At 40.7% G+C, this 26,479-nt stretch overlaps 1 protein-coding gene across 8 annotated transcripts in view; it reads right to left on the minus strand.

Annotated features, from left to right (window-relative positions):
* Tlk (Tousled-like kinase) overlaps positions 1 to 26,479 on the minus strand; it is a 474,415-nt gene that overhangs the window by 202,447 nt on the left and 245,489 nt on the right. For all 8 annotated transcript variants that reach the window (XM_076205681.1, XM_076205685.1, XM_076205686.1 and 5 more), the window contains exons 7-9: positions 24,935 to 25,024; positions 16,853 to 17,066; positions 800 to 921 (exon numbers count right to left, since the gene is read on the minus strand). In XM_076205681.1, the coding sequence (XP_076061796.1) occupies positions 800 to 921; positions 16,853 to 17,066; positions 24,935 to 25,024 (426 nt within the window). The remainder of the gene's footprint in view (positions 1 to 799; positions 922 to 16,852; positions 17,067 to 24,934; positions 25,025 to 26,479) is intronic.

Raw genomic sequence — 26,479 nt, forward strand, 5'->3', positions numbered from 1 at the left:
AGGCTTTAACATGGGTGATGGAAACTAGCTTATCATATTAAGACAATAGGGCAGGTCTCACAGTAATGGATTTAAATTGGGCAAGTTAAATTTAGAAAGGAAATAGGCAAGAATTGGTTTACTAATAAGGTGGTCAACAAATAGAATAATTTAGTAACCATGTAGTGAGCACCAAAACTATTGTTTTAGGAGATGGTTAGACAACTTTATGGATGGGGATGACAGGTGGCAATGGACATGGAACTGCCAACTGGGCCTTATGGTCTCTTGCAGTCTCCTTCATTCTTATGTTCTTATGTCCCTTTATATCATAAGAACATGCTTATGATCAAGATCCAATTGATACAAGCAATATGCTTGGTCTGAGCAATTTTGAGCTGTCTAGCTAAAAATAAGAAACTATAAATATAAAAATGCCAGGCTTAGTTGTCAAAAGAGTCAATAATACTTGGGTCCCCTGGGGCCAATGATGGGTATCTGTTTGTGGTGGTCCTGCAAGATATACAGTGCAGCTGCCATTTTTAATAACTGTCAATCCCCTTAATTATCAGGAGGAGGGCTGAAACTTGGTCTACAATCTGGGCCCAAAATCTCTTTCTATAAACTATATTTCTTACAATTGGTGACTATTCCCCACCTGCTACTTTCAGCTGGTGACTTAGAGACAGTCCCACACTATCAAAACAAAGACAACAGTCCAAAGTTTCTTCTCTGAGGGTTCTGTGGGAGGGCCCAAGGACCAATGCTTCCCACTGAGAACTATCAAGTGCCACCATACTATCCTTGTGGAGGTCCTTACCTGGACTGGTCCTCATTATGAATACGTTTAAGTTCTCTAATATGAAGATTCCTCGCTCTCTCCAACTTTTCCATCTCCTGCTGAAGATCAGTGTCTTCTTTCTTGAGAGCTGTTTGTCGCAGCTGTGAAAAAATGTAACAAAACAGTTATCTTGATTATGTTTTTGAGGACATTATGCTTAAGTTACATAAAGTTCTTCTATGATGATGTACTGTACTTGTATGAATAAATACTATAAATTATGTCATACAAGCTAACATTTTTAAACATGAAAAAGTTAAAAAAAATTGGGCCCTATATGTCAGGTATAAAATGTAAACCTTTACCATTGGGTGGTAAACGAATAAAGCAGTACATCAAAGAGGGTTAGGGCAGTGCCACCTTACGAAGGGCTTTTTGAAACAGTGAATTTATTAAAGTACATTTGGTGAACATATATATATATATATACCAAAAAGCACTTTCTCCCTTGTACAGGGATGGGTGAAATGGCAAAGTAGCACCCTTCACCCATCCAAACTCCATTTGATAGCCCTTCTATCAAAGCTCCTCATGGATGAAGGTTCATCCCTGCCCCTTTCCCACTATTTGTATCCCTTATAAGGGAGGTATCCAAAAAATAAAGGCATAAAACCACTCCCACCAATTCCATCCCTATCACACTCCACTCCCCTCCACACTCTTCCCTCCCTCTTATTTTGGCACCTTCTGGATGAAGGGTCATCCCTGCATCTTGCCCAATGCCCTGGGTCAGCAGTGTTGCAAGGCACAGCACATCCACAGCAAGGCTGCTTCATAAATTCGGCGACCCCCCCCCCCTCTCCGTCCCCTCATCCAGAAAAGTAGAGGAGGGGGAAAAATTACTTCGGGCTGCGTCAAATTTTTCTCACACATACTCCTTCATCCCCTATTCCCACCTATTCCACCTCATGCATCACAACACCATCCATATACAACCATTCTCCTTTCACCCATCTTCTGTCCTCTCCCATCCTTCCTCCACAGACATTCCCCTCTTTCCCAAAGCCCCTTTTACCCCATCCAGCCATCTCATCCTAGGTCGCTCCCTCATGTTCACTTCTTCCACACCTCTTTTACTCGTCTTTCTGCACTCATTCTTTCTATGTGTCCAAACCATCAAAATACTCTTTCATCCATCCTATCTCCCAACTCCCTTTCCACCCGTTCTCCTCCTCACCTCATTTCTTACTCTATCCAGCCTAGTAACCCCTATCATAATTCTCGGACACCTCATCTCAAATACATTCAAACTCCTTCTCTCTCCTCTCTTATGTTCCATTTTCTGCCCCATACAGTGCTGTCAGTACAATAATTTACTCATGTCTCTCAACCTACATTCTACCTCCACCTCCACTCCTCCCTTTTACTGTCACATTCGCAACCATGTATCTAAAACTATCCACTTCCTCCAGTCTCTCTCCCTTAGTACTCACTTCCAGTCTGCTGCCACTTTTTCCCCTTGTACATCTAATCACCTTTTACCCACATTTATCTTCAACTTTCTTCTTTCACACACTTTCCCAAATTCTTTCACTAACTTCCTTAATCCCTCCTCTGATCCTGCTACAAACGCAGTGTTGTCCGCAAACAACAGCTGGCTTACCTACAACTTTTCTCCATTTTTTAACCATCTCCAATCCCTGATCCACCACCCTTGCATTTACCTCTCACACCAACCCCATCCATGTATAAATTGAACAGCTAGGGTGACATAACACATCCCTGATGAAGTCCCACCTTTACCTCACACCACTCACTCTCTCCATTTCTAATCCTGACACATGCTCTACTACTCTCGTAAAGACTCTTGAGAGCTCCTAGAAGCTTTCCACCTATCCCATATATCTACAATACCTCCCACACTGCCTTCCTGTCTACTCTGTCATAAACCTTTTTCAGATACATAAAAGCCCAAAACATATCCTTACCTTTTCCTATATCTCTCACATATCTGTCTTACCACAAAAATCTGATCAACACAACCTCTACCTGTCCTAAATCCACACTGTTCCTCACCAATTACTCCCTCTATTCCTCTCCTAATCCTATCAATCAAGATCCTCCCAAAAGCCTTCCCAACTACACTTAACAAGCTAATCCCTCTGAAACTATAAACACTTACACTTGTCCCCTTTTCCCTTGTAAAGTGGAACTATACAGGCACTCCTCCAGTCCTCTGGCACTCTACCCTCTCTCCAACAAACATTAAATAACCTCACCAGCTAGTCCACCGTCACTGTACCTCCTTTTTTCAGACATTCTTCATGACATCCATCCAACCCAGGTGCCTTACCTGCTCTCATCATCTTAACAACTGCCTTCACTTCATCCTTCCTTACTTCTCTTTCATTTTCCTCACTCATCCCTCTCATTTTCTTAGCACTTCCCACTGCAACTACCTTTCCCTCCCTATCCTCCTTCACATTTAGCAACTCCCTAAAATACTCTGCCCATCTTCCTCTTACTGCCATCTCTTCCATTATCATCTCTCCATCTGCATCTTTTACCTTTTCTGCTCTACTTGATTCGCCTCCTCTTCCTCTCTTAACCTCTTCAGTACAGGCCAAAATCTCGCGGGCAGCATTAGCTGCCAGACGTACGATGTGTCGTAATAATACTCGCATCATAAAATATAGTCACCACTTATATCGACCGTTCTCTCTTTCACCCGTAAATTTTGATAACCATAGAAAATGTGATGAAGACAGTTTAGAGAGTGTCATTACGCAGGGGCAACTACAATAAATATAATCAAGACACCAATATGGCAGCCTCGCGTATCCACTTGCTCCTCATGCCGCCTACGTATGCGGCACCGTATGGAAGGGGTTAATTTCTTTCCAAAACATCTTTTTATTACTTTCAAAATTTTCTGTCATACTCTTACCCCATTTCACAACTGCTCTCCTCTTTGCCTCCTTTATCTTATGCTTTACTTCTCTTCTCTTTTCTTTGTACCTCTCATATGATTCCCTCATCCTATTTTGTAACCAATCTGTGAAAACTCATATCTTCTCTTCTATAACCTTCTTTTATTCCTTATCCCACCACCTGCTACCCTTCCTTCTATTTCCCCCTGTCCTTCTTGTTCCACACACCATCTTTGCACACCTTGTGACTCCCTCATTGAACCATCCCCATTCTTCCTCCACTCCTAGTTATAATCTATCCTTCACTCCCTCCCACTCCTCTCTCAGTTTCTTCTTGTACTCATTTTCTTTCTCATTTAAGCAGTTCACTCTAAGTACCTCCCTACCTTATGTCCTTTTCCTCTTTCTCCATCTATCTTCCACTCTCAACTTACCTTCCACCAAAAATTATCTGATATTCCCCCACTCTCTCCCCTTAGAGTATGTATATCCTTAACCACTTCCATATGGTGATGCCTACGTAGGCGGCATGAGGAGCAAGTGGGTACGCGATGATGCCGATGTCGGCTTTTTTATTATATTTATTGTAGTCGTACCTACGTAACCTCCATTCTCTCTAAACTGGCTTCATCATATTTTCTATGGTTATCAAAATTCATGGATGAAAGAGAACGAACGATTGAGCACTGACTTTATTTTTTATAATGCGATTATTATGACGCAACATCGCACGTCGGGCAGCTAATGCTGCCAGACGTGCAATGTGCCCCGGAGTGATGAGGTTAACGGTTCCTATTATACTCCTGGTTACCACTATACAGTCCATTAATGATCTACCACCCTTCCATCCACCACCCTCTCCCATGTGTACTTATGCTTGATTTTCTTCTTAAACACTGTATTTACTATCATCAACTCTCTAGACACATCAGTATCAACTCTCCACTACGATTTTTTCCTCGAACTCCACACTTCCCAACCACTTTCTCTAGTGGTTCATTTCCTACTCTAGCATTAAGGTTTCCCAATACCACTACATTGACATTTCTCCCTAATCCTTCTATGCACTCATTTAAATCCAACCAAAAAGCCTTTCTTCTATACTCTCTTCACTACCAGGCCCATATGGACTTACAAAAACCCACATCTCCCTTCCCAGTTTCACCTTTATCCACATTAACCTTGAAGAAACCTCCTTCCACTCCATTACACGCTTACTTTTCTCTTCACTTACTAGCATAGCCATCCCTTCTCTCCCTCACCTCTCTTCACTCCTGAGAACCTCCCAACTACACTCCCAAACTCACTCATTCCTCCCTCTCAACTTTCACTCAATACCAACACTTCCATCTTTGTTCTCACAAACATCTTCCTATCTCTTCCCTTTTACTCTCATCTGTACCACATCCATGCACATTAAAAGACCCAAACTTGGTTGGAGAACTCCTAGACCTTCTTAGCCTTTAGTTTTTTTTAGGAATGTCCCCTTTCGGGCTACAGGGAGAAGGATGCCTTGTCCTAATCCCTGTCCCATTTTTGTCGCCTCTTACAACTCAGGTGGGATGACTTGGTGGCAGTATTCTTTCCCCCCACCACAGGAGGAAATATTTAAAAAGAGAAATGAGAAATACAAAAAAGGAAGACTAATGTATAGTAGAACAGACTTTGAGAAACTTAAGAAATTTTTCTTAAAGCAACCTGGGAAAAATTCTACAATGAAGAAACACAAGTGGAAGAAAAATGGACAATTCTGATGAAAATCTATAAAGGAGTGGATAAATGTCTCAAAGCAAAAACAGGAAGAGGTGTATAGTAAGTGCTGGTTTAATTGGTGCAAAGTGATAGAAGAAATAAAGTTTGGAAAAAAATGGAAAAAAAAAAAAATAGAAAGTGGCAAATATATGTTAATCAAAGGAAAATATGTAAAAATACACACGGAAGAAAAAAGAAACTATGAAAAAGATATAATAGAAAAATGTAAGGATCAGCCAAAACTATTCTATATGTAAATGGTAAACTAAAAAACAATCAGGAAATGAAACTATGCCAAGGGAATATGGAAAACACTGAAGATACAGAAATGGCTGAAGTCATGAACGAACACTTTAAGTCTGTTTTCACTAGAAAAAATGTACATCAGGATGAAGGGAGAGAAGTAACCCCCCCACACAATGAGGGAAATAATAGTAACACACAAAGATATAACAACAAAATAATGAACCTTGATGTCAGCAAATCACACAGCATGGATGGAATCACAAACTGGATATTAACCCCTTCGATACGATGATGCCTACGTAGGCGTCATGAGGAGCAAGTGGGTTCGCGAGGATGCCGATGTCGGCGTCTTGATTATATATATTGTAGTTGTACCTGCGTGACCCCCATACTCTGTAAACTGGCTTCATCATATTTTCTATGGTTATCAAAATTCACGGGTGAAAGAGAACGAGCAATACAGCGGTAACTTTATTTTTTATAATGCGAGTATTATGACACAACATCGCACATCTGGCAGCTAATGCTGCCCATGAGATTTTGGCCCGTATTGAAGGGGTTAAAAGAATGTAAAGAAGAACTAACAGACAAAATATATAACATACTATGTTGCTCACTCAAACAAGGAAAAATACCATAAGACTGGAAAAATGCTGATATTGTACCAATATATAAAAGAAGAAACAATGAAGACCCAACAAATTACAGACTCCTTACAAGCACGGTAGCCAAAATTTGTGAAAAAGTTATAAAAAGTAGATGGATAAAACATCAGGAGAACAATATACTAAATCTGAGACAATTCAGACTCAGACAGGGAAGATCATGTCACAAATTTGATCTGTTTTATACTCAAGACTATTAGATATAATACAGTAAAGGGGCAGATGGACTGATTGTGCTTTCCTGGATCTACAAAACTCCTTTGAGAAAATTCCACACAAAAAACTATTAAGAAAACTGGAAACCATAAGGATCCAAGGTACATACATACATACATATACCAAGGCTTTTTCCCCCTTACAAGGGGGGTAGCCAAAAAGAAAAAGGCATAAAATCATTCCCACCCATTCCATCCCTGAATACACTCCACACCCCTCCACCCTCCCTCTTAGCACCTCCTGAATGACGGGTCATCCCTGCACCTTGTCCACTGCCCTGGGTCAGAAGTAGTGTCGCAAGACACAGCACATCCATAGCAAGGCCGCTTCATTAAATCGGCGACCCCCCCTCTCCGTCTCCCCATTGCATAAAATGAGAGGACGGGGAGAAATCCCTTCGGGCTGCGTCAAATTTTGCTCACACATACTACCTCACCCCCCATCCACCCGCCCATTCCACCTCATACAATCACAACATCATCCATATACAACCATTCTCCATTCACCTGTCTTCTGTCCTCTCCCATCCTTCCTCAACAGACATTCCCCTCTTCCCCATCCATCCACCTCATCCTAGGACGTCCCCTCATGTTCACTCCCTCCACATCTGCCTTCCACACCTCTTTTACTAGTCTTTCTTCACTCATTCTTTCCATGTGTCCAAACCATCCTAATATTCTTTCATCAACCCTATCTCCCAGCTCCTTTTCCACCCCTGTTCTCCTCCTCCCTTCCTCATTTCTCACTCTATCTAGCCTAGTAACCCCCATCATACTTCTCAGACACCTCATCTCAAACACATTCAAACTCCTCTCTTCTTCTCTTATGTTCCATGTTTCTGCCCCATACAGTGGTGTTGGCACAATCACTCCTTCATACAGTCTTCTCTTAGCATCCATTCCCAAATGTCTATTCCTCATTACACTCTTTAATCCACCAAGGCATTTACTCGCTTCTCTCAATCTACATTCTACCTCCACCTTCACTCCACCTTTCCCTGCCACATTTGCACCCAAGTATCTAAAACTATCCACTTCCTCCAGTCGCTCTCCCTTAATGCTCACTTCCAGTCTACTGCCACTTTCACCCCTTGTACATCTCATCACCTTACTTTTACCCACATTTATCTTTAGCTTTCTTCTATCACATACTCTCCCAAACTCTGCCACCAGCTTCCTCAATCCCTCCTCCGATCCTGCCACAAGCGCAGTGTCGTCCGTAAACAACAGCTGGCTCACCTCCCACTTTTCTCCATTTTCTTTAACCATCTCCAATCCCTTGCCCACTACCCTTGCATTTACCTCTCGCACCATCCAAGGTAAACTACTGAAATGGATGTACTTTTTGCATGGAAGAAAAATGAGGGTAGTGCTCAGAGATAAGAGTTCTACTTGGGAAGAGGTGATTAGTATTCCACAAGGACCAGTATTGGCTCCAATAAGGTTTGCTATTTATGTTAATGACATGGACATGGGTGTGGAAACTAAATTAAAGTGTACTCTACCACCCAACGCTGTGGGACAAGGTTTATACAATTGTTGGACAAAGAATAGAAAGGATAAACAGGGTGGCGGAATATTAATTTTGACTAATAAAGATTTAAATGTAACAAAAATAACTGAAGGAGAAAATAATGTAGAATCAATTATGATACAAGTTGAAAGCAAATATATGAAGAGTAGAAATTTTGTAGTGGTGTATGTGCCCCCCAAAACACAGTCCTGGACAGAAAGTGATCACTCCAAAATATTAGAAGATTCAAAATATGAATTAACTAAATACTGAAGGACAGGAAATATAGTAATTATGGGTGACTTTAATTCAAAAGAAATATGTTGAGACAAAATGACAGTGAAGGGTGGAGAGGAACTCTGGGGCAACATCCTGCTCAACATGACCATCAAATACACAATGACTCAGTGGATAGAGGAATATACCAGATACAGAGGTAGTGAAGAACCATCAAGGCTGGATTTAATACTTATGACAGAGCCTGAAATTGTCGACAAAATTGATTACAAAACTCCAATAGGAAAGAGTGACCATGTACTTCTACGGTTCTAACTGTCTCCTACGGTTATTAGGAGGCAGTTAGAACCGTAGAAGTACGATTTGATATCTTCCTTGGCCGACCAGAGCGATGCTTTGGAGTACGAATGATGTCACTTCCTTCGTCTCGAAATTTCTTGGTCCACTTTTGCACTTGACGCACTCCAATTCCCACACGAGTAGCAATATCTTTACACTTATAACCCTCCTTATAGAGGGTTATGATTGTAACAACTGTGTCTCTTTCCAGTTCTTTACCACTTCCCATTACGGAGATATCAAGGCACAAAAACAGAGACCACCGCAAAAAAAAAGACTACTCTCCGTGAGACATGTTTAGAAACTGACTCCATGTGACATCGAGTGCGCCTAAACAGAGTTGCCAAATAGTGTGTATTGTCTCGGCTAAATACGGGTACAAACGCTAGCATTGAAAAATAGCGAAAAGTTTGGGTGGAAAGTTGTATTTTTCGCATGTTTTGAGTTTAGGGGAAAGTTGGGGCGCCTATAATTTTGCGCCCAAACTTTTCGCCGCCACTGTATATGGACAAGGAAATGCTAGAAAAAAAAATTAACTACACTAATAAGACCAAAACTTGAGTACGCAGAAACACTATGGACAGTACCAAAAAGAATATAAAAAAAATTAGAAAGAATACAAAGAGCAATGTGGACAAGGTGCAGGGATGACCCGTCATCCAGGAGGTGCTCAGATAGGAGGGAGGGAGGGTGGGGGTGTGTGGAGTGTTTTCAGGGATGGAGTGGGTGGAAATGATTTTGTGCCTTTCCCTTTTTGGCTACCTCCCTTGTAAGGGGGAAAAAGCCTTGGTATATGTATGTATGTATGTACAAAGAGCAACAACAAAACTGGCATCAACTCTTTCCAAAATGACATATGACCAAAGACTGTCCAAATTAGAATGATCAACTCTGGAACAAAGACGGGAAAGAGAAGACCTACTATCTATAGAATTATGAAAGGAATGGAAATCTTAGATAAGAATGAATTATTGAAATGGGACAATGGAAAAACAAGTGGACATGAAAAGAAACTCAAAAAAGATAATTACAGAAGAGATCTGGAGAGGAGAGAAAAAAAAATACTAGGAACAAATTAGACAAAGAAACAGTGTGTGTAAACACTATTCAAGATTTCAAGAAAAATCTTGATGCTGAAAGATACAAAGACAGGTCACCACGAGCATAGCTCCCTTCCCGTATAATACACCTAGGTTGTTGTTATTGTTCTTGTTGTCATTCCCTAGACTGTCTGTCCGAGCAGTCCCGTCTCCCCAAGGAATGCCACAGCCAAAACTGGGTTTTCCCACAAATCCTTTATAGAGTGTATGTTGTGTTGTTTGCGTGCATGATTGTTTATAATGCAGTCTTCCATTATGTGTTGTATGGTATGGGGTGAAGTGTTACATCCTGGGCAGCTGTTCACAATGTGGTCATCCAGCCTCTTCTGGTAGCTTAGAAGTGCTGGGTGGTGGCCGCACCGCAGTCTGGCCAGGTGGACTCTGTCCTTTCGTGAGAGAGAGGATTCAGAAGGGTGGATATCAGGGGGTTTGGCATGCAGCAGTGTGTTGTCTTTCAGTGTGTTAATGGAGCGGTGAGTGATATGATTATGAATATGTTTCCAGAGGCTGGTATTTGGTGGTTGTGGAGGAAGAGAAGAGAGTATCTGTGCATGATACAGGTCTTTGGGTGTTGTTTTAATGTTTCTTGGTGTGTGTGGGTGTTCTACTATGTAGTGTAGCGGGTGTGATGTGTTTGTGGTGGCTGCGGCAAGTGTTTGTGTGCCTCTCATGTCGAGGTAGTCCTTGACTTTGAGGACTTTTGTTTCATGGTGTAAACGGTCTGTAGGTGTTGTATTTGTGCAGCCTGTAATTGTTTTTAGGGCTTTGTTTTGTATGATTTGAAGGGTGTTGTGGTGTGTCTCACTGACATTAGGAGCCCACGCAGGACTCACATAATTCATCACTGAGCGTATGCATTGTTTGTATATTGTTGTGTTAGTTTCTTTGTTTTGTTCAAATGTTGTTCCAGTGATTCACTTAAGTGCGTTAAGTCTAGGTGTGCATTTGTTTTTTATGTTTGTGATGTGTTGTTTGAAAGACATGGATGTATCGTATGTTACACCAAGAATTTTCGGTGTTTGTGTGTGGTATTAGAGTGTTGTTGATGTAGAGATGAGGTATGTATTTGTGTTCTTTTGTCCAGTTGGTGAGAAGTGTTGCTGTAGATTTGGTTGGAGCTATTTTGAGTCTGTTTGTGATGAACCATGTTTTGAGTGTATCAAGGTATGGCTTGATTATTTCTGCAGCTTTGTCTGTGTTACGATGTGTGCATGTGATTGTTATGTCGTCTGCGTAGGAAGATATTTGTATTCCTGAGGTGTCTGGTGTGGGTAAGTCATGCATGTATAGATTAAAAGAGTGTGGGGGATATGACACATAAGCATTCCTACCTGCCAGATAATTGGCCAGCCATATTTTGGTGTTATTGTGCATGTCTGTGTTATATATTTTATTTGGTAGGTTGTGGTGGGGGATAGCATCAAAAGCTTTACTAATGTCTAATGTTATAAGAAGTGTTCTGTGGTGGGGCCTATCTGAATTGATGCCATCTAAAATTCTTTGTGTGAGGTTTATCAGAAGAGTGTTTGTGGAGTGTAGTGGCCTAAAACCGTGTTGTGAGTCAGCAAGGGGAATATGTGGTGTGACAAGTTTAAGTATTAGGCGTTCAATGACTTTAGAGGGGGTGCAGAGAAGTGTGATTGGGCGGTACGATGTTGGGATTGTTGGGTCTTTGTTCAGTTTTGGAATGGTGATTATTTTACCATGCTTCCAGATGTCAGGTATAGTGTTGTGTGAATAGCTGTAGTTTGCAATGTTTGTGAGTGCATGTATACCTTGTGGTCCAATGTGTTTTAGGTGGACATTACTTATGTTATCAGGGCCACAGGCAGATGAGTGCTTGAAATTATGTATTATGTGTTTTGTCTGACTGTCTATGAAGGGTGTATAGTCTGAGTCTGTGGGGAAGTCTTTCTTACGTCGAATAGTGCGTCGGTCGTCAGGGTGAGAAGCGAGATGGCTTGTCTGTGCAAAATGATTTAGGAGTGTGTTTGCTTGTCTGTTTGAGGGTAGATTGTCTGTTGTTGTGATTATTGCTGCGTGAGAGCGTGTTGTGTTACTGTTGGATAGTGTAATGCTGTCGAGTGTTTTGTACAATTTGCTGGTGTTTGTTTTGTGATCAAGTGTATTGAAAAAGTTTTGCCAATTTTGTTTCTTGTTCGTGTATTTTATTGGCAATCACAGTGTTTAGTGTTTGTATTTGGTCTGCTATGTTTTGAGGGATAGGTGTGGGGGTATTGTGTTTAAGCGTGTCTCGTTGTCTGATGAGGCCTTGGATTTCTGGTGTGAAGTTGGGGTTGTGTGATTTTCTGTTGCCTCTAGGGATGTATCTCTTGTCTGTGTTTTGTATGATTGTATTAAAAGTGTGCACAACATTGTTTATGTTTGTGATTGGTGTACTGTTAAGTGTTTCAAAATGTCGTTCTGTCTCTTCAGTAAAAGCTTCCCAGTTAGCTCTCTTGTAATTGGTGTATGTGTGTCTGTGGCCAACTGGGGTGCATCTTGTTTTGGTGGTGATGATGATTGGAAGGTGGTCAGAACCAAGGGTTCTGACCACTCTCCAAGATGTTGTTGGGGTTAGGCAGGGGGAGCAAAATGTGATATCAGGAGAGGAGGGAGTGTAGAGGGCTTGGTGTGGAATATGTGTATGTTTATGTGTGTTGTTCATGATAGTCAATGAGTCAAACTGAGTCTGTATATCAAGCCCTCTGTCTGTGTCAGGGTTGTCGACATACCAGGCAGACGACTTGGCGTTGAAGTCACCACCCATGATCAGGTTGGGGATTGAGGTTAGTTGGCTAAATTGAGGCCTGAAGGTGTTTGGAACTGTGGGGGATTGGGGGGAATGTACATGTTAACTATTGTCAGTGTTGATTTGTTGCCTGTGCGGATTCGAATGGATTGGATTTCTAGTGTTATCTGTGGTTGGGAGGAGAGTTTTGGTTGTGGCACTTATGTCCACAAAACAGATGGAGTGGTGGATCAGGGTGATGAGTCCACCGCCATTGCCGTCGGTCCGGTCTTGTCTGATGGTGGTGTAATTATGAAATGATGGTGTTTTGTGTGAGTGTCTTAGTTTTGTTTCTTGTATAATTGCAATGTGTATGTTGTGTTGTTTAAGAAAGTGTTTGAGTTCATGTTTTTTCGTGTTAATACCGTCAATGTTGTGTTGTAATATGTTGATGTTGTGTTCTGTATGTGTTGTATGTTGCCGTTTGGGGTTGAGGTTGGGGTGTTAACCTCTTCCATACGGTGCCGCCTATGTAGGCGGCATGAGGAGCAAGTGGATACGCGAGACTGCCATATCGGCGTCTTGATTATATTTATTGTAGTTGTCCCTGCGTAACTGACATACTCTCTAAACTGGCTTCATCACATTTTCTATAGTTATCAAAATTCACGGGTGAAAGAGAGAATGATCAATATAAGCGGTGACTATTTTTTATGATGCGAATATTATGACGCAACATTGTACGTCTGGCAGCTAATACTGCCCGCGAGATTTTGGCCTGGAGTGAAGTGGTTAATGGGGAAGGTATAGGATCTAGGTTAGAGGGGGGGAAAGGAGAGATTGGGGACAAAGGAAGAGGAGTACTGATTGGGGATAAGGGCAAAGGGAAATTGGGAGTGGGTAAGGGTGCTGGCTGTGGTTGGGGAGGTGGGAGTGGGGTTACTGGAGGGCAGGTAGAACATGTCCAAGTGTTTGTGTATTGGTTTGTGTCAGCAAGTGTTGTACAAGTGAGGTGGGCCCAGTTTTTGCACATATTGCACTGAACTGAGCCCTTTGTCTGTCTGCTCGAAGTAATGGGTTTAGAGCATGTTGGGCATGTGTATTTTGTGGTGGGCCCAGGATTGCTCTCTACATCTCCGGCTAAAAGTAGAAGAAGAGGGATGATCGCCGGAAAATCACCCCTCGGTCCAGAAAAAACGTAACATTGCATGTTGGGAAAAAGGATTGTGGTACTCCCCAAGGCAGTCGTAGCTCCTCTTGGGGATTCGGTGCCACCTGCGTAGAGCCGGTGGCCAGGGCTGGTTGCTGCCATTTGGCCCCCAACTCTTGGGGTCGGGGGGTGGTCCCATGACATAGACGCTGCGGCTCCAGGACCCCTAGGTTGTTGTTGATGTTGTCGTTCCCTAGACTGTCCGAGAAGTCCCGTCTCCCCAAGGAATGCCACAGCCAAAACTGGGTTTTCCCACAAATCCTTTATAGAGTGTATGTTGTGTTGTTTGCGTGCATGATTGTTTATAATGCAGTCTTCCATTATGTGTTGTATGGTATGGGGTGAAGTGTTACATCCTGGGCAGCTGTTCACAATGTGGTCATCCAGCCTCTTCTGGTAGCTTAGAAGTGCTGGGTGGTGGCCACACTGCAGTCTGGCCAGGTGGACTCTGTCCTTTCATGGGAGAGAGGATTCAGAAGGGTGGATATCAGGGGTTCTGGCATGCAGCAGTGTGTTGTCTTTCAGTGTGTTAATGGAGCGGTGAGTGATATGATTATGAATATGTTTCCAGAGGCTGGTATTTGGTGGTTGTGGAGGAAGAGAAGAGAGTATCTGTGTGTGATACAGGTCTTTGGGCGTTGTTTTAATGTTTCTTGGTGTGTGTGGGTGTTCTGCTATGTAGTGTAGCTGGTGTGACGTGTTTGTGGTGGCTGCAGCAAGTGTTTGTGTGCCTCTCATGTCGAGGTGGTCCTTGACTTTGAGGACTTTTGTTTCATGGTGTAAATGGTCTGTAGGTGTTGTATTTGTGCAGCCTGTAATTGTTTTTAGGGCTTTGTTTTGTATGATTTGAAGGGTGTTGTGGTGTGTCTCAGTGAGATTAGGAGCCCACGCAGGACTCGCATAATTCATCACTGGGCGTATGCATTGTTTGTATATTGTTGTATTAGTTTCTTTGTTTTGTCCAAATGTTGTTCTAGCGATTGACTTAAGTGTGTTAAGTCTAGGTGTGCATTTGTTTTTTATGTTTGTGATGTGTTGTTTGAAAGACATGGATGTATTGTATGTTACACCAAGAATTTTCGGTGTGTTTGTGTGTGGTATTAGAGTGTTGTTGATGTAGAGATGAGATATGTATTTGTGTTCTTTTGTCCAGTTGGTGAGAAGTGTTGCTGTAGATTTGGTTGGAGCTATTTTGAGCCTGTTTGTGATGAACCATGTGTTGAATGTATCAAGGTATGGCTTGATTATTTCTGCAGCTTTGTCTGTGTTACGATGTGTGCATGTGATTGTTATGTCATCTGCGTAGGAAGAGATTTGTATTTCTGAGGTGTCTGGTGTGGGTAAGTCATGCATGTATAGATTAAAGAGTGTGGGGGATAGAACAGAGCCCTGTGGTACTCCAGACAAAACACAATATACATAATCTCAAGCACTCATCTGCCTGTGGCCCTGATAACATAAGTAACATCCACCTAAAACACATTGGACCACAAGGTATACACGCATTCACAAACATTGCAAACTACAGCTATTCACACAACACTATACCCAACATCTGGAAGCATGGTAAAATAATCACCATTCCAAAACCGAACAAAGACCCAACAATCCCAACATCGCACCACCCAATCACACTTCTCTTTACCCATTCTAAAGTCATTGAACGCCTAATACTTAAACTTGTCACACCACATATTCCCCTTGCTGACTCACAACACGGTTTTAGGCCACTACACTCCACAAGCCTCATGCTATCACAACATCATCCATATACAACCATTCTCCATTCACCCCTGTCTTCTGTCCTCTCCCGTCCTTCCTCAACAGACATTCTCCTCTTCCCCAAAGCCCCCTTCACCCCATCCATCCACCTCATCCTAGGACACCCCCTCATGTTCACTCCCTCCACATCTGCCTTCCACACCTCTTTTACTAGTCTTTCTTCACTCATTCTTTCCATGTGTCCAAACCATCCTAATACTCTTTCATCAACCCTATCTCCCAGCTCCCTTTCCACCCCCGTTCTCCTCCTCACCTCCTCATTTCTCACTCTAGCCTAGTAACCCCCATCATACTTCTCAGACACCTCATCTCAAACACATTCAGACTCCTTCTCTCTTCTTCTCTTATGTTCCATGTTTCAGCCCCATACAGTGCTGTTGGCACAATCACTCCTTCATACAGTCTCCTCTTAGCATCCATTCCCAAATGTCTATTCCTCATTACAATCTTTAATCCACCAAGGCATTTACTCGCTTCTCTCAATCTACATTCTACCGTCATTCAGGAGGTGCTAAGATAAGAGGGAGGGTGGAGGGGTGTGGAGTGTATTCAGGGGATGGAATGGGTGGGAATGATTTTATGCCTTTTTCTTTTTGGCTACTCCCCTTGTAAGGGGGAAAAAGCCTTGGTATATGTATGTACACTCCACAAACACTCTTCTGATAAACCTCACACAAAGAATTTTAGATGGCATCAATTCAGATAGGCCCCACCACAGAACACTTCTTATAACATTAGTTAAGCTTTTGATGCTATCCCCCGCCACAACCTAACAAAAAAAATATATAACACAGACATGCACAATAACACCAAAAGATGGCTGGCCAATTATCTGGCAGGTAGGAATGCTTAAGAGTCATATAATGGCCAATCATTGCACATCAGAAACATACACCTAGGTAAATACACACGCATTCCAGGGAATGATGTAAGGTATAAAATTGTTGATTTCCCGACCATGTTTGTACACTCTGAAGAAGCTCTGTTAAGAGCAAAACGTCAGTTAATAAAAACTTCAACGATTCTCGGTGTTTATCTCACCACCCTGCCACTCATTTTGTCGTCCATTCCTCATATATATATATATATATATATATACACACGTGTATATATATATACATATATTTATACATGTACATATACATACATATATATACATGTATATATATGCATACAAAAAATCAGATCCTCAACTCAAATTTATCCAGCCTTGATCACCATTTCAACTATTTCCCTACAGCTTCAAAACATTCTGGAATCTTTCAATGTGTCCATCGCCATAAAATTATGTCAACCACAGACATTTCTAACTGAACTCTTTGTTCCTTTACCCCTTTAATTACAACAATTCCTACCAGAAAGGTTGCATTACCTTGAGTATTTCTTCTGCTTCATAGTGTTCTTGCAAGGTGAGGTCCCTATTGTCATGTTCAGCCCCCATTCCATTGGCCAGATTGGATACTTGGTTTTGGGTACTGCCTCCTCTTTTCCTCGTATTGCTACCCCCCTCCTGTGGTTTACGTTTCATTAACATTTTCCTCTGCCGGTCAATCTCCTCCTTTTCTGCTTGAAGTTCCTCTTGTCGCCTGGAAATGAGATTATGGTAAACTTCTCTGATGAAATAATTTTTATTAAAAAATAATCACTAACTTAATGTGGAAAATGCATAAACAAAATAACTGAGAAGACAGTACTACATATACATACAATTTCAATGTGAAGAAATGCATTATATATATAAAAAAAAAAAAAAAGAGGAGAGAGCCTTTATTAGTATCACATTTCAAGTAGTCATAATACACATGTATTATAAATATGTACTTGAAAAAGCTGTAATAAGCAAAATATCATACTAATGAAGGCTCCATCTTCATAAGGTGTTTATTTCAATAGACTTGTCAGCAACTACCACTTTCATACAAATACAAAATATTGGAAATGGGTTTCAGTACTTCTCTGTAGCCAGATTACCAACTAAATTACAAAAGCAAATGAAAATAGAGACTGGGAAGTCACAATTATGGAAAATTTGCAACCAGATGTACACATCAAAAGAATCACTGAGAAAATTCATCTAATGAAGATCAATCAATTAATAAATCCATTGCCCCAGGTCTCTCTCTCGCAGAAGACTCATGACTTCCAGGAAACTAGCAACAGCTTTTGCCTAGACCATAAGTCACTTAGAGAGATATTATATTGTCTGGGGACAGTATGGGTCATTATAGTATGAAGTGTTCTGTGTCTACTGGAAACCATAAGAAAAGCACTTTACTGTATGGGCAAAGATATGATAAAAAATTATTTACATTGGACTTGAATATGCTGCAGTGGTGCAGTTGCAAAACTAAAATAAAAATAAATACAAGATTGAGGAAATTCAGAGAGTGGCAACTAAAATTATTCCAAATTTTGCTGATAGATAATTTAAAAAGAAACTATTCATGATTTTAAGAAAGAACTGGATATGGAAAGATACAGCTATGGGTCACTACGAGCATAGCTCTTCTCAAGCAAAATACAACTAGGTAAATACACACACACACAGAGTGAATTGATGTCCATTCTATTGAACAGAGACCAAAACTGTACCGCATAGTCAATGATGGGTTTACCACTAGATAGAGTTTGATAATTAACTCTGCCCTTCTATTCATTAACATCCTAGCAATGAAACCTAAAGCTCTGTTAGCTTTATTTCTGGTGCTAATGCACCGTTTCCTGGTTTGAAGGTTCAGACTCATTAGAACTCCCAACTCTCTCTTGCACTCAGTTTTCTCTAATAGTGTGTTATCTAAGCTGTATCTATTTTTGGAGTTGTGTACCCCTATGTTTAACATGCTACACTTAGAGATATTGAAGTTCATCTGCCATTTCACTGACTACGTGAACAATTTGTTAAGATCATCCTGCAGAATCTCTGCGTCATCTCCTGACCTAATTAGGCGTCCTTTTTTAGTGTCGTCTGCAACCTTACTAACATCACTATTTATCCCATCGTCTAAGTCTTTTATGTACATAATGAACAACAAGGGACCCAAAACCAAGCCCTGGGGAACCCCACTAGTAACATTGCCCCACCTGGATTTTATTCCATTTCTGGTGACCCACTGTTTCCTGCTACTGATCCAAGTTCTAATCCATTCTAACACTTTTCCTCCTATGCCATGGACTTTGATTTTATTTAGTCTCTGGTGTGGCACCTTGTCGAACTCTTTGCTAAAGTCAAGGTAAATAACACTGTAATTATCATTGTTATCTGACACCTTATATACTTTAGTGTAAAGGATAGAAGATTACACATGACTTACCCTCAGAGAAACCATGCTATGTGTCAAAAATTAAATTATGTTTCTCGAGGTGTTCCGAGTCTACTTACTATTATTGATTCAAGCATTTTACCTATAACCGATGTCAAAATGATTGGCATGTAGTTGCAAATAGACAATTTATCTCCCTTTTTAAAAACAGGAATAATGTTCACCTGCCCCATAGCAGTAGGCACAAAACCAGTGTCTACTGATTTATTAAATATTTCAGTTAACTGGTCGCAGATTTCAAATTTACACTCCTAAAGCACCCTTGGAAAAATTTCGTCTGGACCCGGGGATTTTGTAGCTTTACGTCTTTCAATCTGCTTGACCACTTCTAATTTACTAATGCTGATATTAGTCTACTTTCATCATCCCCTCTGAAAATTGGATCAGTCAGGTATCTTTTCTAACCTCTCATTAGTAAATACCAAGAGAAAATATTTGTTAAACTCCTCACTCATTTTTTCCTCCAATTATATCATAACATTTTCATTGTTTAAAATTGGGCCTATTATTTATTTTTTGTCCTGTAAAGATGAAAGAAACCCTTTGGGTTGGATCTTGCTTGACTGGCAACCAATTTCATAATTATATTTTGCTGTACATGTATTCTTTTCAACCATCTTTACCATTTCGTTATATCTTGATCTAAGGTGTGTTCCCCCCCCCCCTTTTTTTTTTAATGTAAAGTCCTCTTTTCATTCCGATTTCATATTTCAGTCTGTCCATCATCCATTTGGGAGTATTACTATTCTTCTGTATTGACTTCAGGGGGATGAATGTATTTTGTGCATTAATAATTAAATCAGATTGCTACACATTTCATCCAAATCGCTGACCTGGCTGTTTACCCCCCACCCCCAAGTGAACCTGACCCAAGGTATGTATATTACCCTCCAGGATGCGACCCCTGGTCATGACCTCACCCTTGGTCATGTCCCAACCCCTGACCGTGTCAATGATGTCTGAACCATCTGTATGACATTTCATATTCAAGTCTGGTACTTGGATAATATTCATACTTTTTAATTCTTCCCAAATAATATTAAATCATATTTCTTGATGATCGTTAGAGCCTAGACTATCTTCCACTTTTACATTACTCATTAGGTGCTCAATATAAGTTAAAAGTCCAGAGTATTTTCTCCCCTCATAGGATCAGTAATCATTTGTTTAAAGAAATTCAACTGCATATCTAAGAATTTTTTCGCTTCCTGATCTCCTACTAAAATTTCCCAGTCAATGTTTCTATAATTAAAATCTCCCATGATCACAACATTTTTGTACTGGGACACTCTGCAAATTTCATGGATCAGCCTGCTCAATGCTGAGGTTAGGAGGTCTATACAGGCCACCAATAATAACTTTCTTATTCTTGCCTATAATCTCCACCCAAATAGATTCCGTACTGTCCTCTTCCTTAATCGAATTGTTGATAATACAGTTTATTGTATTTTTAATGAAAAGTGCTACTCCTCCCCCACTCCTGCCAACCCTGTCCTTGTGAAAACCTTATTTCCTTCTATTTCGATTTTCGGAAGGAAATGTTTATCAGCCATGTTGATCTAGGATTCAGTAATAGCTACAATATCAAAATTCTCTACACATGCTTTACCTCACAAAGCTGGAATATGCAGTGACACTATGGACACCCAGTACTAAAAAGAATATAAGGAAACTAGAAAGAATAGAGAGAGCAATAGCAAAGTTGGCACCAGCTCTTTCCAATTTAACATACAAAGATTATCGAAATTGGAACTACCAATACTACAGCAGAGAAGAGAAAGAGGTGATCTACTGACTATATTTAGAATCATGAAAGGAATGGAAATCCTTGACAGGAATGATTTACTAAAAAAATGACAATGGTAAAGCAAGAGGTCATGAAAAGAAACTCAAAAAGGATAACTATAGAAGAGATCAGAAAAAGAATAGCTTCCCACATAGTGCTGGATATATGAAATAACTTAGATAAAGAAACAGTGTGTGCAAATACTATTCAAGATTTCAAGAAAAAACTTGATACTGAAAGATATAAAGACGGGTCACTACGAGCATAGCTCCCTTCCCGTGTAATACATACATACATACATATACCAAGGCTTTTTCCCCCTTTCAAGGGAGGTAGCCAAAAAGGGAAAGGCATAAAAACACTCCCACCCATTTCATCCCTAAATACACTCCACACCCCTCCCACCCTCCCTCTCATCTGAGCACCTCCTGGATGACGGGTCATCCCTGCACCTTGCCCACCGCCCTAGTAAAAGAGGTATGGAAGGCAGATGTGGAGGGAGTGAACATGAGGGGACGTCCTAGGATGAGGTGGATGGATGGGGTGAAGGGGGCTTTGGGGAAGAGGGGAATGTCTGTTGAGGAAGGAAGGGAGAGGACGGAAGACAGAGGTGAGTGGAGAATGGTTGTATATGGATGATGTTGTGATTGCATGAGGAAGAATGGGCGGGGGGGTGGGGGGTGAGGTAGTATGTGTGAGCAAATTTTGACACAGCCCGAAGGGATTTCTCCCCGTCCTCTCCTTATATGCAAGAGGGGACGGAGAGGGGGGGTCGCCGTGTAATACAACTAGGTAAATACAGCAAATTAATTTTATTACGCTTCTGCTATTTGCATAGTAAACTTTAAATTCATCCTCCCTCCACCTGCTTTGGTGATTCTGTTCACAGTCCCTCTCTGAGCCGTTTCTATTGCCTAAACTATATTCTGATACTTCTGCCCTATTCCCATGTAATCTACCAGAAAAAACCCTGTAGGATGCCTACTTCTCGCTCAAGGGATTCAGCAAAGAGCTGAAATCCTCTGGGCGGCAAGTGCACCCCATCCCTTGTATATACAGTAGCCGCGAAAAGTTTGGGCGCAAAATTATAGGCGCCCCAACTTTCCCCTAAACTCAAAACATGCGAAAAATACAACATTCCACCCAAACTTTTCACTATTTTTCAATGCTAGTGTTTGTACCCGTATTTAGCCGAGACAATACACACTATTTGGCAACTCTGTTTAGGCGCCCTCGATGTCACATGGAGTCAGTTTCTAAACATCTCTCACGGAGAGTAGTCTTTTTTTTGCGGTGGTCTCTGTTTTTGTGCCTTGATATATCCGTAATGGGAAGTGGTAAAGAGCTGGAAAGAGACACAGTTGTTACAATCATAACCCTCTATAAGGAGGGTTATAAGTGTAAAGATATTGCTACTCGTGTGGGAATTGGAGTGCGTCAAGTGCAAAAGTGGGCCAAGAAATTTCGAGACGAAGGAAGTGACATCATTCGTACTCCAAAGCATCGCTCTGGTCGGCCAAGGAAGATATCAAATCGTACTTCTACGGTTCTAACTGTCTCCTAATACCCGTAGGAGGCAGTTAGAACTGTAGAAGTACGATTTGATATCTTCCTTGGCCGACCAGAGCGATGCTTTGGAGTACGAATGATGTCACTTCCTTCGTCTCGAAATTTCTTGGTCCACTTTTGCACTTGACGCACTCCAATTCCCACACGAGTAGCAATATCTTTACACTTATAACCCTCCTTATAGAGGGTTATGATTGTAACAACTGTGTCTCTTTCCAGCTCTTTACCACTTCCCATTACGGAGATATCAAGGCAAAAAAACAGAGACCACCGCAAAAAAAAGACTACTCTCCGTGAGAGATGTTTAGAAACTGACTCCATGTGACATCGAGGGTGCCTAAACAGAGTTGCCAAATAGTGTGTATTGTCTCGGCTAAATACGGGTACAAATGCTAGCATTGAAAAATAGCGAAAAGTTTGGGTGGAAAGTTGTATTTTTCGCATGTTTTGAGTTTAGGGGAAAGTTGGGGCACCTATAATTTTGCGCCCAAACTTTTCGTGGCCACTGTAGATGATTTTTACTGTAAAAGTGATCCCAGTTGTTGACAAATGCCCATCCATTGGCCTTACAATGTTTTGCCAGCCTGCAATTCATTGCAATAGCCAAAGACTGAGGAAGCTGGTGGGAGAGTTTAAAAGAGTTTGTATGAGGAGATCTCTCTAGGAAGAAATTGGACTATTTCCATGTCACCAGCTAAAGATAGGAAGGGAACAGTTGATGGTTGTCAGCTTTCCATGTGTGAAAAGGTGTAATAGAGATAAAGCTGATAGCAAGAGATCATGGGCACAGTCCAGAGACAGCCTTTCAGGAAGTGAAGGGGCTGGATTTTGAAAATGGTTATAACCACTGTCCATTTTTCAGGATCACCTCAAGCAGGTACCTGTCATTGGTTCCAGGCAAGTAAATGTCTTGGGAGGAATGGAGTGTTGTAAGATATAGGTATCTTGGGAAGAACGCATGGAGGTGATACAAAGGAGCATTTGTACTCCTGCCACTGTATGGAGCAAAGACCTGGCATCTGAGGAAGGCAGAATGAAAGAGCCTGAATATGTTTAAGATATTGTGTTTTAAAAGGTATGGCAACTGTTACAATTATGGTAAGAAATTTGAAGGTAACATGGAATGGATACAGAAAGATGTTGAATAAAGTGAAAGAGGGATCAGGGTACTTTAAAGATTTGGGTACTTAGAAAGAATGGGAAAAAACTGGTATAAGAGAAGGTGGTGTGGAGTATTTGTACCCATTCCACTGTGTTGGAGCAGAGACCTGGCATATAAAGAAAGTAGAATGGAAGAGCAAGAACATGTTTTAAAGAGGTATTAAAACAATGGTTAACAAGAATTTTGGAGATAAAACAGAATGGAGGTGGAAAGACAACTGTTGAATAGGGTAGATCAGAGCGCTTTAGGGGTTTGGGTAATTAGAAAAAGACTAGCAACAAGTGTGTGAAAATTAGAAGTGGTGGTTCATTTTGAGAGGAAAACTAAGAATGAGGTGGATGGAGTAAAGAGGGCACTGAATGCATGAGGTATGTCTGCCAAACAAAGAAGATTGTAAAAGAAAAGAGTGAATGGAAAATTATTGTAAATGGATAAGGGAATGATGTAATCCAAAGTGACGTTCTTGTCTGCTTTATCATTTTTTTGAGTGGAAGAGGGGAAAAGGCATTGCCATAAAATGAAGCAGGGTAAACTGGCTCCAGCTATTGGGCCCAGCTGAGGAGGAGCCATGTTTTCAACTATTGCCTTTGTTCTGAGCAGTGTAGCAGAGGAAAGGGATGAACCTTCATCTACAAGGTGCAAAGATAGGAGGGGCAATTGATGGGTTTTGATGGGTGTGGGACCAGTGTGGGCTGGGTACATGTTTTGACTTGGCTACCTGTCTTATAAGGGAATGAAGGCCTTTTGGTATGTATAGATGTATGCTATCATAACTGTTCTATTTGGTGGTGCTTTCATGTTGAGGTCCTCCTGCACTTAATGACATGTGTTTCAGAACAGTGTATTTGTGGAAAGACCCTCTTTGAATGTGTGCCGAGGTGATAGGTAAATGTGGTTTGATTTTTTTCTTGATCAGTTTTTCAATCTGTTCAGCTATGACAGTTAAGAGGAAGATGGATCTCTGATGCTGGGTTTTCAGGCAATGAACATTTAATTATAAACAACTCCCCTAATTTCCTATCAAGTTACATCCAAACTTATGTAAAATTATTCTGATCAAACATATTACCCTTCCTGCACTCTACCATTTAATAGCCTGAAAACACCAGGCCAACACAAGCACAAATTCTTGTCTCATACATACATATACCAAAGGGGCCTCATGATGCTGGGTTTTCAGGCAATGAACATTTAATTATAAAGAACTCCCCTAATCACCAGGCCAACACAAGCACAAATTCTTGTCTCATACATACATATACCAAAGGGGCCTCATGATGCTGGGTTTTCAGGCAATGAACATTTAATTATAAAGAACTCCCCTAATTTTCTATCAAGTTACATCCAAACTTATGTCAAATTATTCTGATCAAACATATTACCCTTCCTGCACTCAACTTCCATTTAATAGCCTGAAAACACCAGGCCAACACCACAAATTCTCGTCTCATACATACATAAACCAAAGGGGCCTCATGCCTTTGGAAAATTGCAAAATATAAGGAACACCTGACCAGTTTTAAAATCTAGATATACAGAAATAAACAATATTAGAAAATTTACTCACTACCACAATGGACAACACCATCCAACATTACACTCCCCTAGTTGTCTTACTTGGTGAGCTCCTGAAAGGCGTATCCATCTTGCCAGTTTTCCTGAAAAGAGGCTCCAACCCTTTGCGTCACAAACTGTCCCAATCGTAACCTGGAGGAGGAGGGGGCAGGGAAAAATCTTTAGTCATGGCCAAATCATAATTATGTAAATAAAGCAAATGAAATACTTTTTCAGTCCATAAAAAATGGAAAATAGTGGAGAGTGAGAGAGAAGAGAGATGAGAGAGGAAAAATTATGGAAACTATCATCAGTGATGCTATCGAACATCATTTAGAAAGTAACTGTTTGATAAATGATAACCAGCATGGATTCAGATGGAAACGTTCTTGTGTGACTAACTTGAATTCTACAACACAGTCATCTCAAATTATGACAAAAGAAACAATATGAATTTAATATTTAGATCTTGTAAAAGCTTTGGCTATTGTCCCCTACAAAAGACTACTTACTAAATTAGCTTCACATGGAATAGGTGGTAGCCTATTAAGATGGACTAGTAATTGGTTGAATGATTGAAAACAGTTGTTTTAAATGGAAAAACTTCTAGATGGAAAAATGTTACGAGTGGAGTTCCTCAGGGTTCTGTTCTTGGGCCACTTCTATTCATGGTGCATATAAATAATATAGACCACGGACTAAAAATTTTGTTTCCAAATTTGCTAATGATACAAAACTGTGCAAAATGGCAAATGATCACTTAAACCAATTAGATATTCAAGAAGATTTAAATAAATTACAGCAATGGTCTGAAAAGTGGCTAATGAAATTAAACACAAGTAAATGCAAGGTAATGCACATAGGTAAAAATAACATACATACATATACCAAGGCTTTTTCCCCCTTACAAGGGAGGTAGCCAAAAAGGAAAAGGCATAAAATCATTCCCACCCATTCCATCCCTGAATACACTCCACACCCCTCCACCCTCTCTAATCTTAGCACCTCCTGGATGACAGGTCATCCCTGCATCTTGTCCACTGCCCTGGGTCAGAAGCAGTGTCGCAAGACACAGCACATCCACAGCAAGTACAATAACAGTAAGTACAATTACAAATTATTTGGAAATTCATTAACAAAAGTGGATAGTGAAAAGGATCTTGGCATAATTATCAGTAACAATCTCAAATCATCTAAGCAGTGTATTTCAGCCTCTGAGAAAGCAAATAAGATTCAAGGACTGATTGTGCGATCTTTTGATTTCAAAAGTCTATCTCTCATTAACAAGCTATATAAATCGTTAGTTCATCCACATTTGGAATATGCTATTTCCATATGGTCATTGAATCTCATTAAAGGCATTGACAGATTGGAAAAAGTACAACACCAAGCCACAAAACTAATTCCAAATATCAAAAATAAATCATACAAAAATTGACTAAAACATATGAATCTGTTTTCCCTAAAAAAGCAAAGACTTTGAGGTAACTTGATACAGGTTTTTAAGATTCTAAAGGGAATTGAAATCAAAAGTGACATAATTTTCACAGTGAATGAGAATCAGACATGAAACAATGGTCTCAAACTATCAGGAGATAGATTTGATTT

Source organism: Oratosquilla oratoria, chromosome 22 (assembly GCF_046742065.1).
Source record: "Oratosquilla oratoria isolate Oo_2021 chromosome 22, ASM4674206v1, whole genome shotgun sequence".
Lineage (NCBI taxonomy): Eukaryota > Metazoa > Arthropoda > Malacostraca > Stomatopoda > Squillidae > Oratosquilla > Oratosquilla oratoria.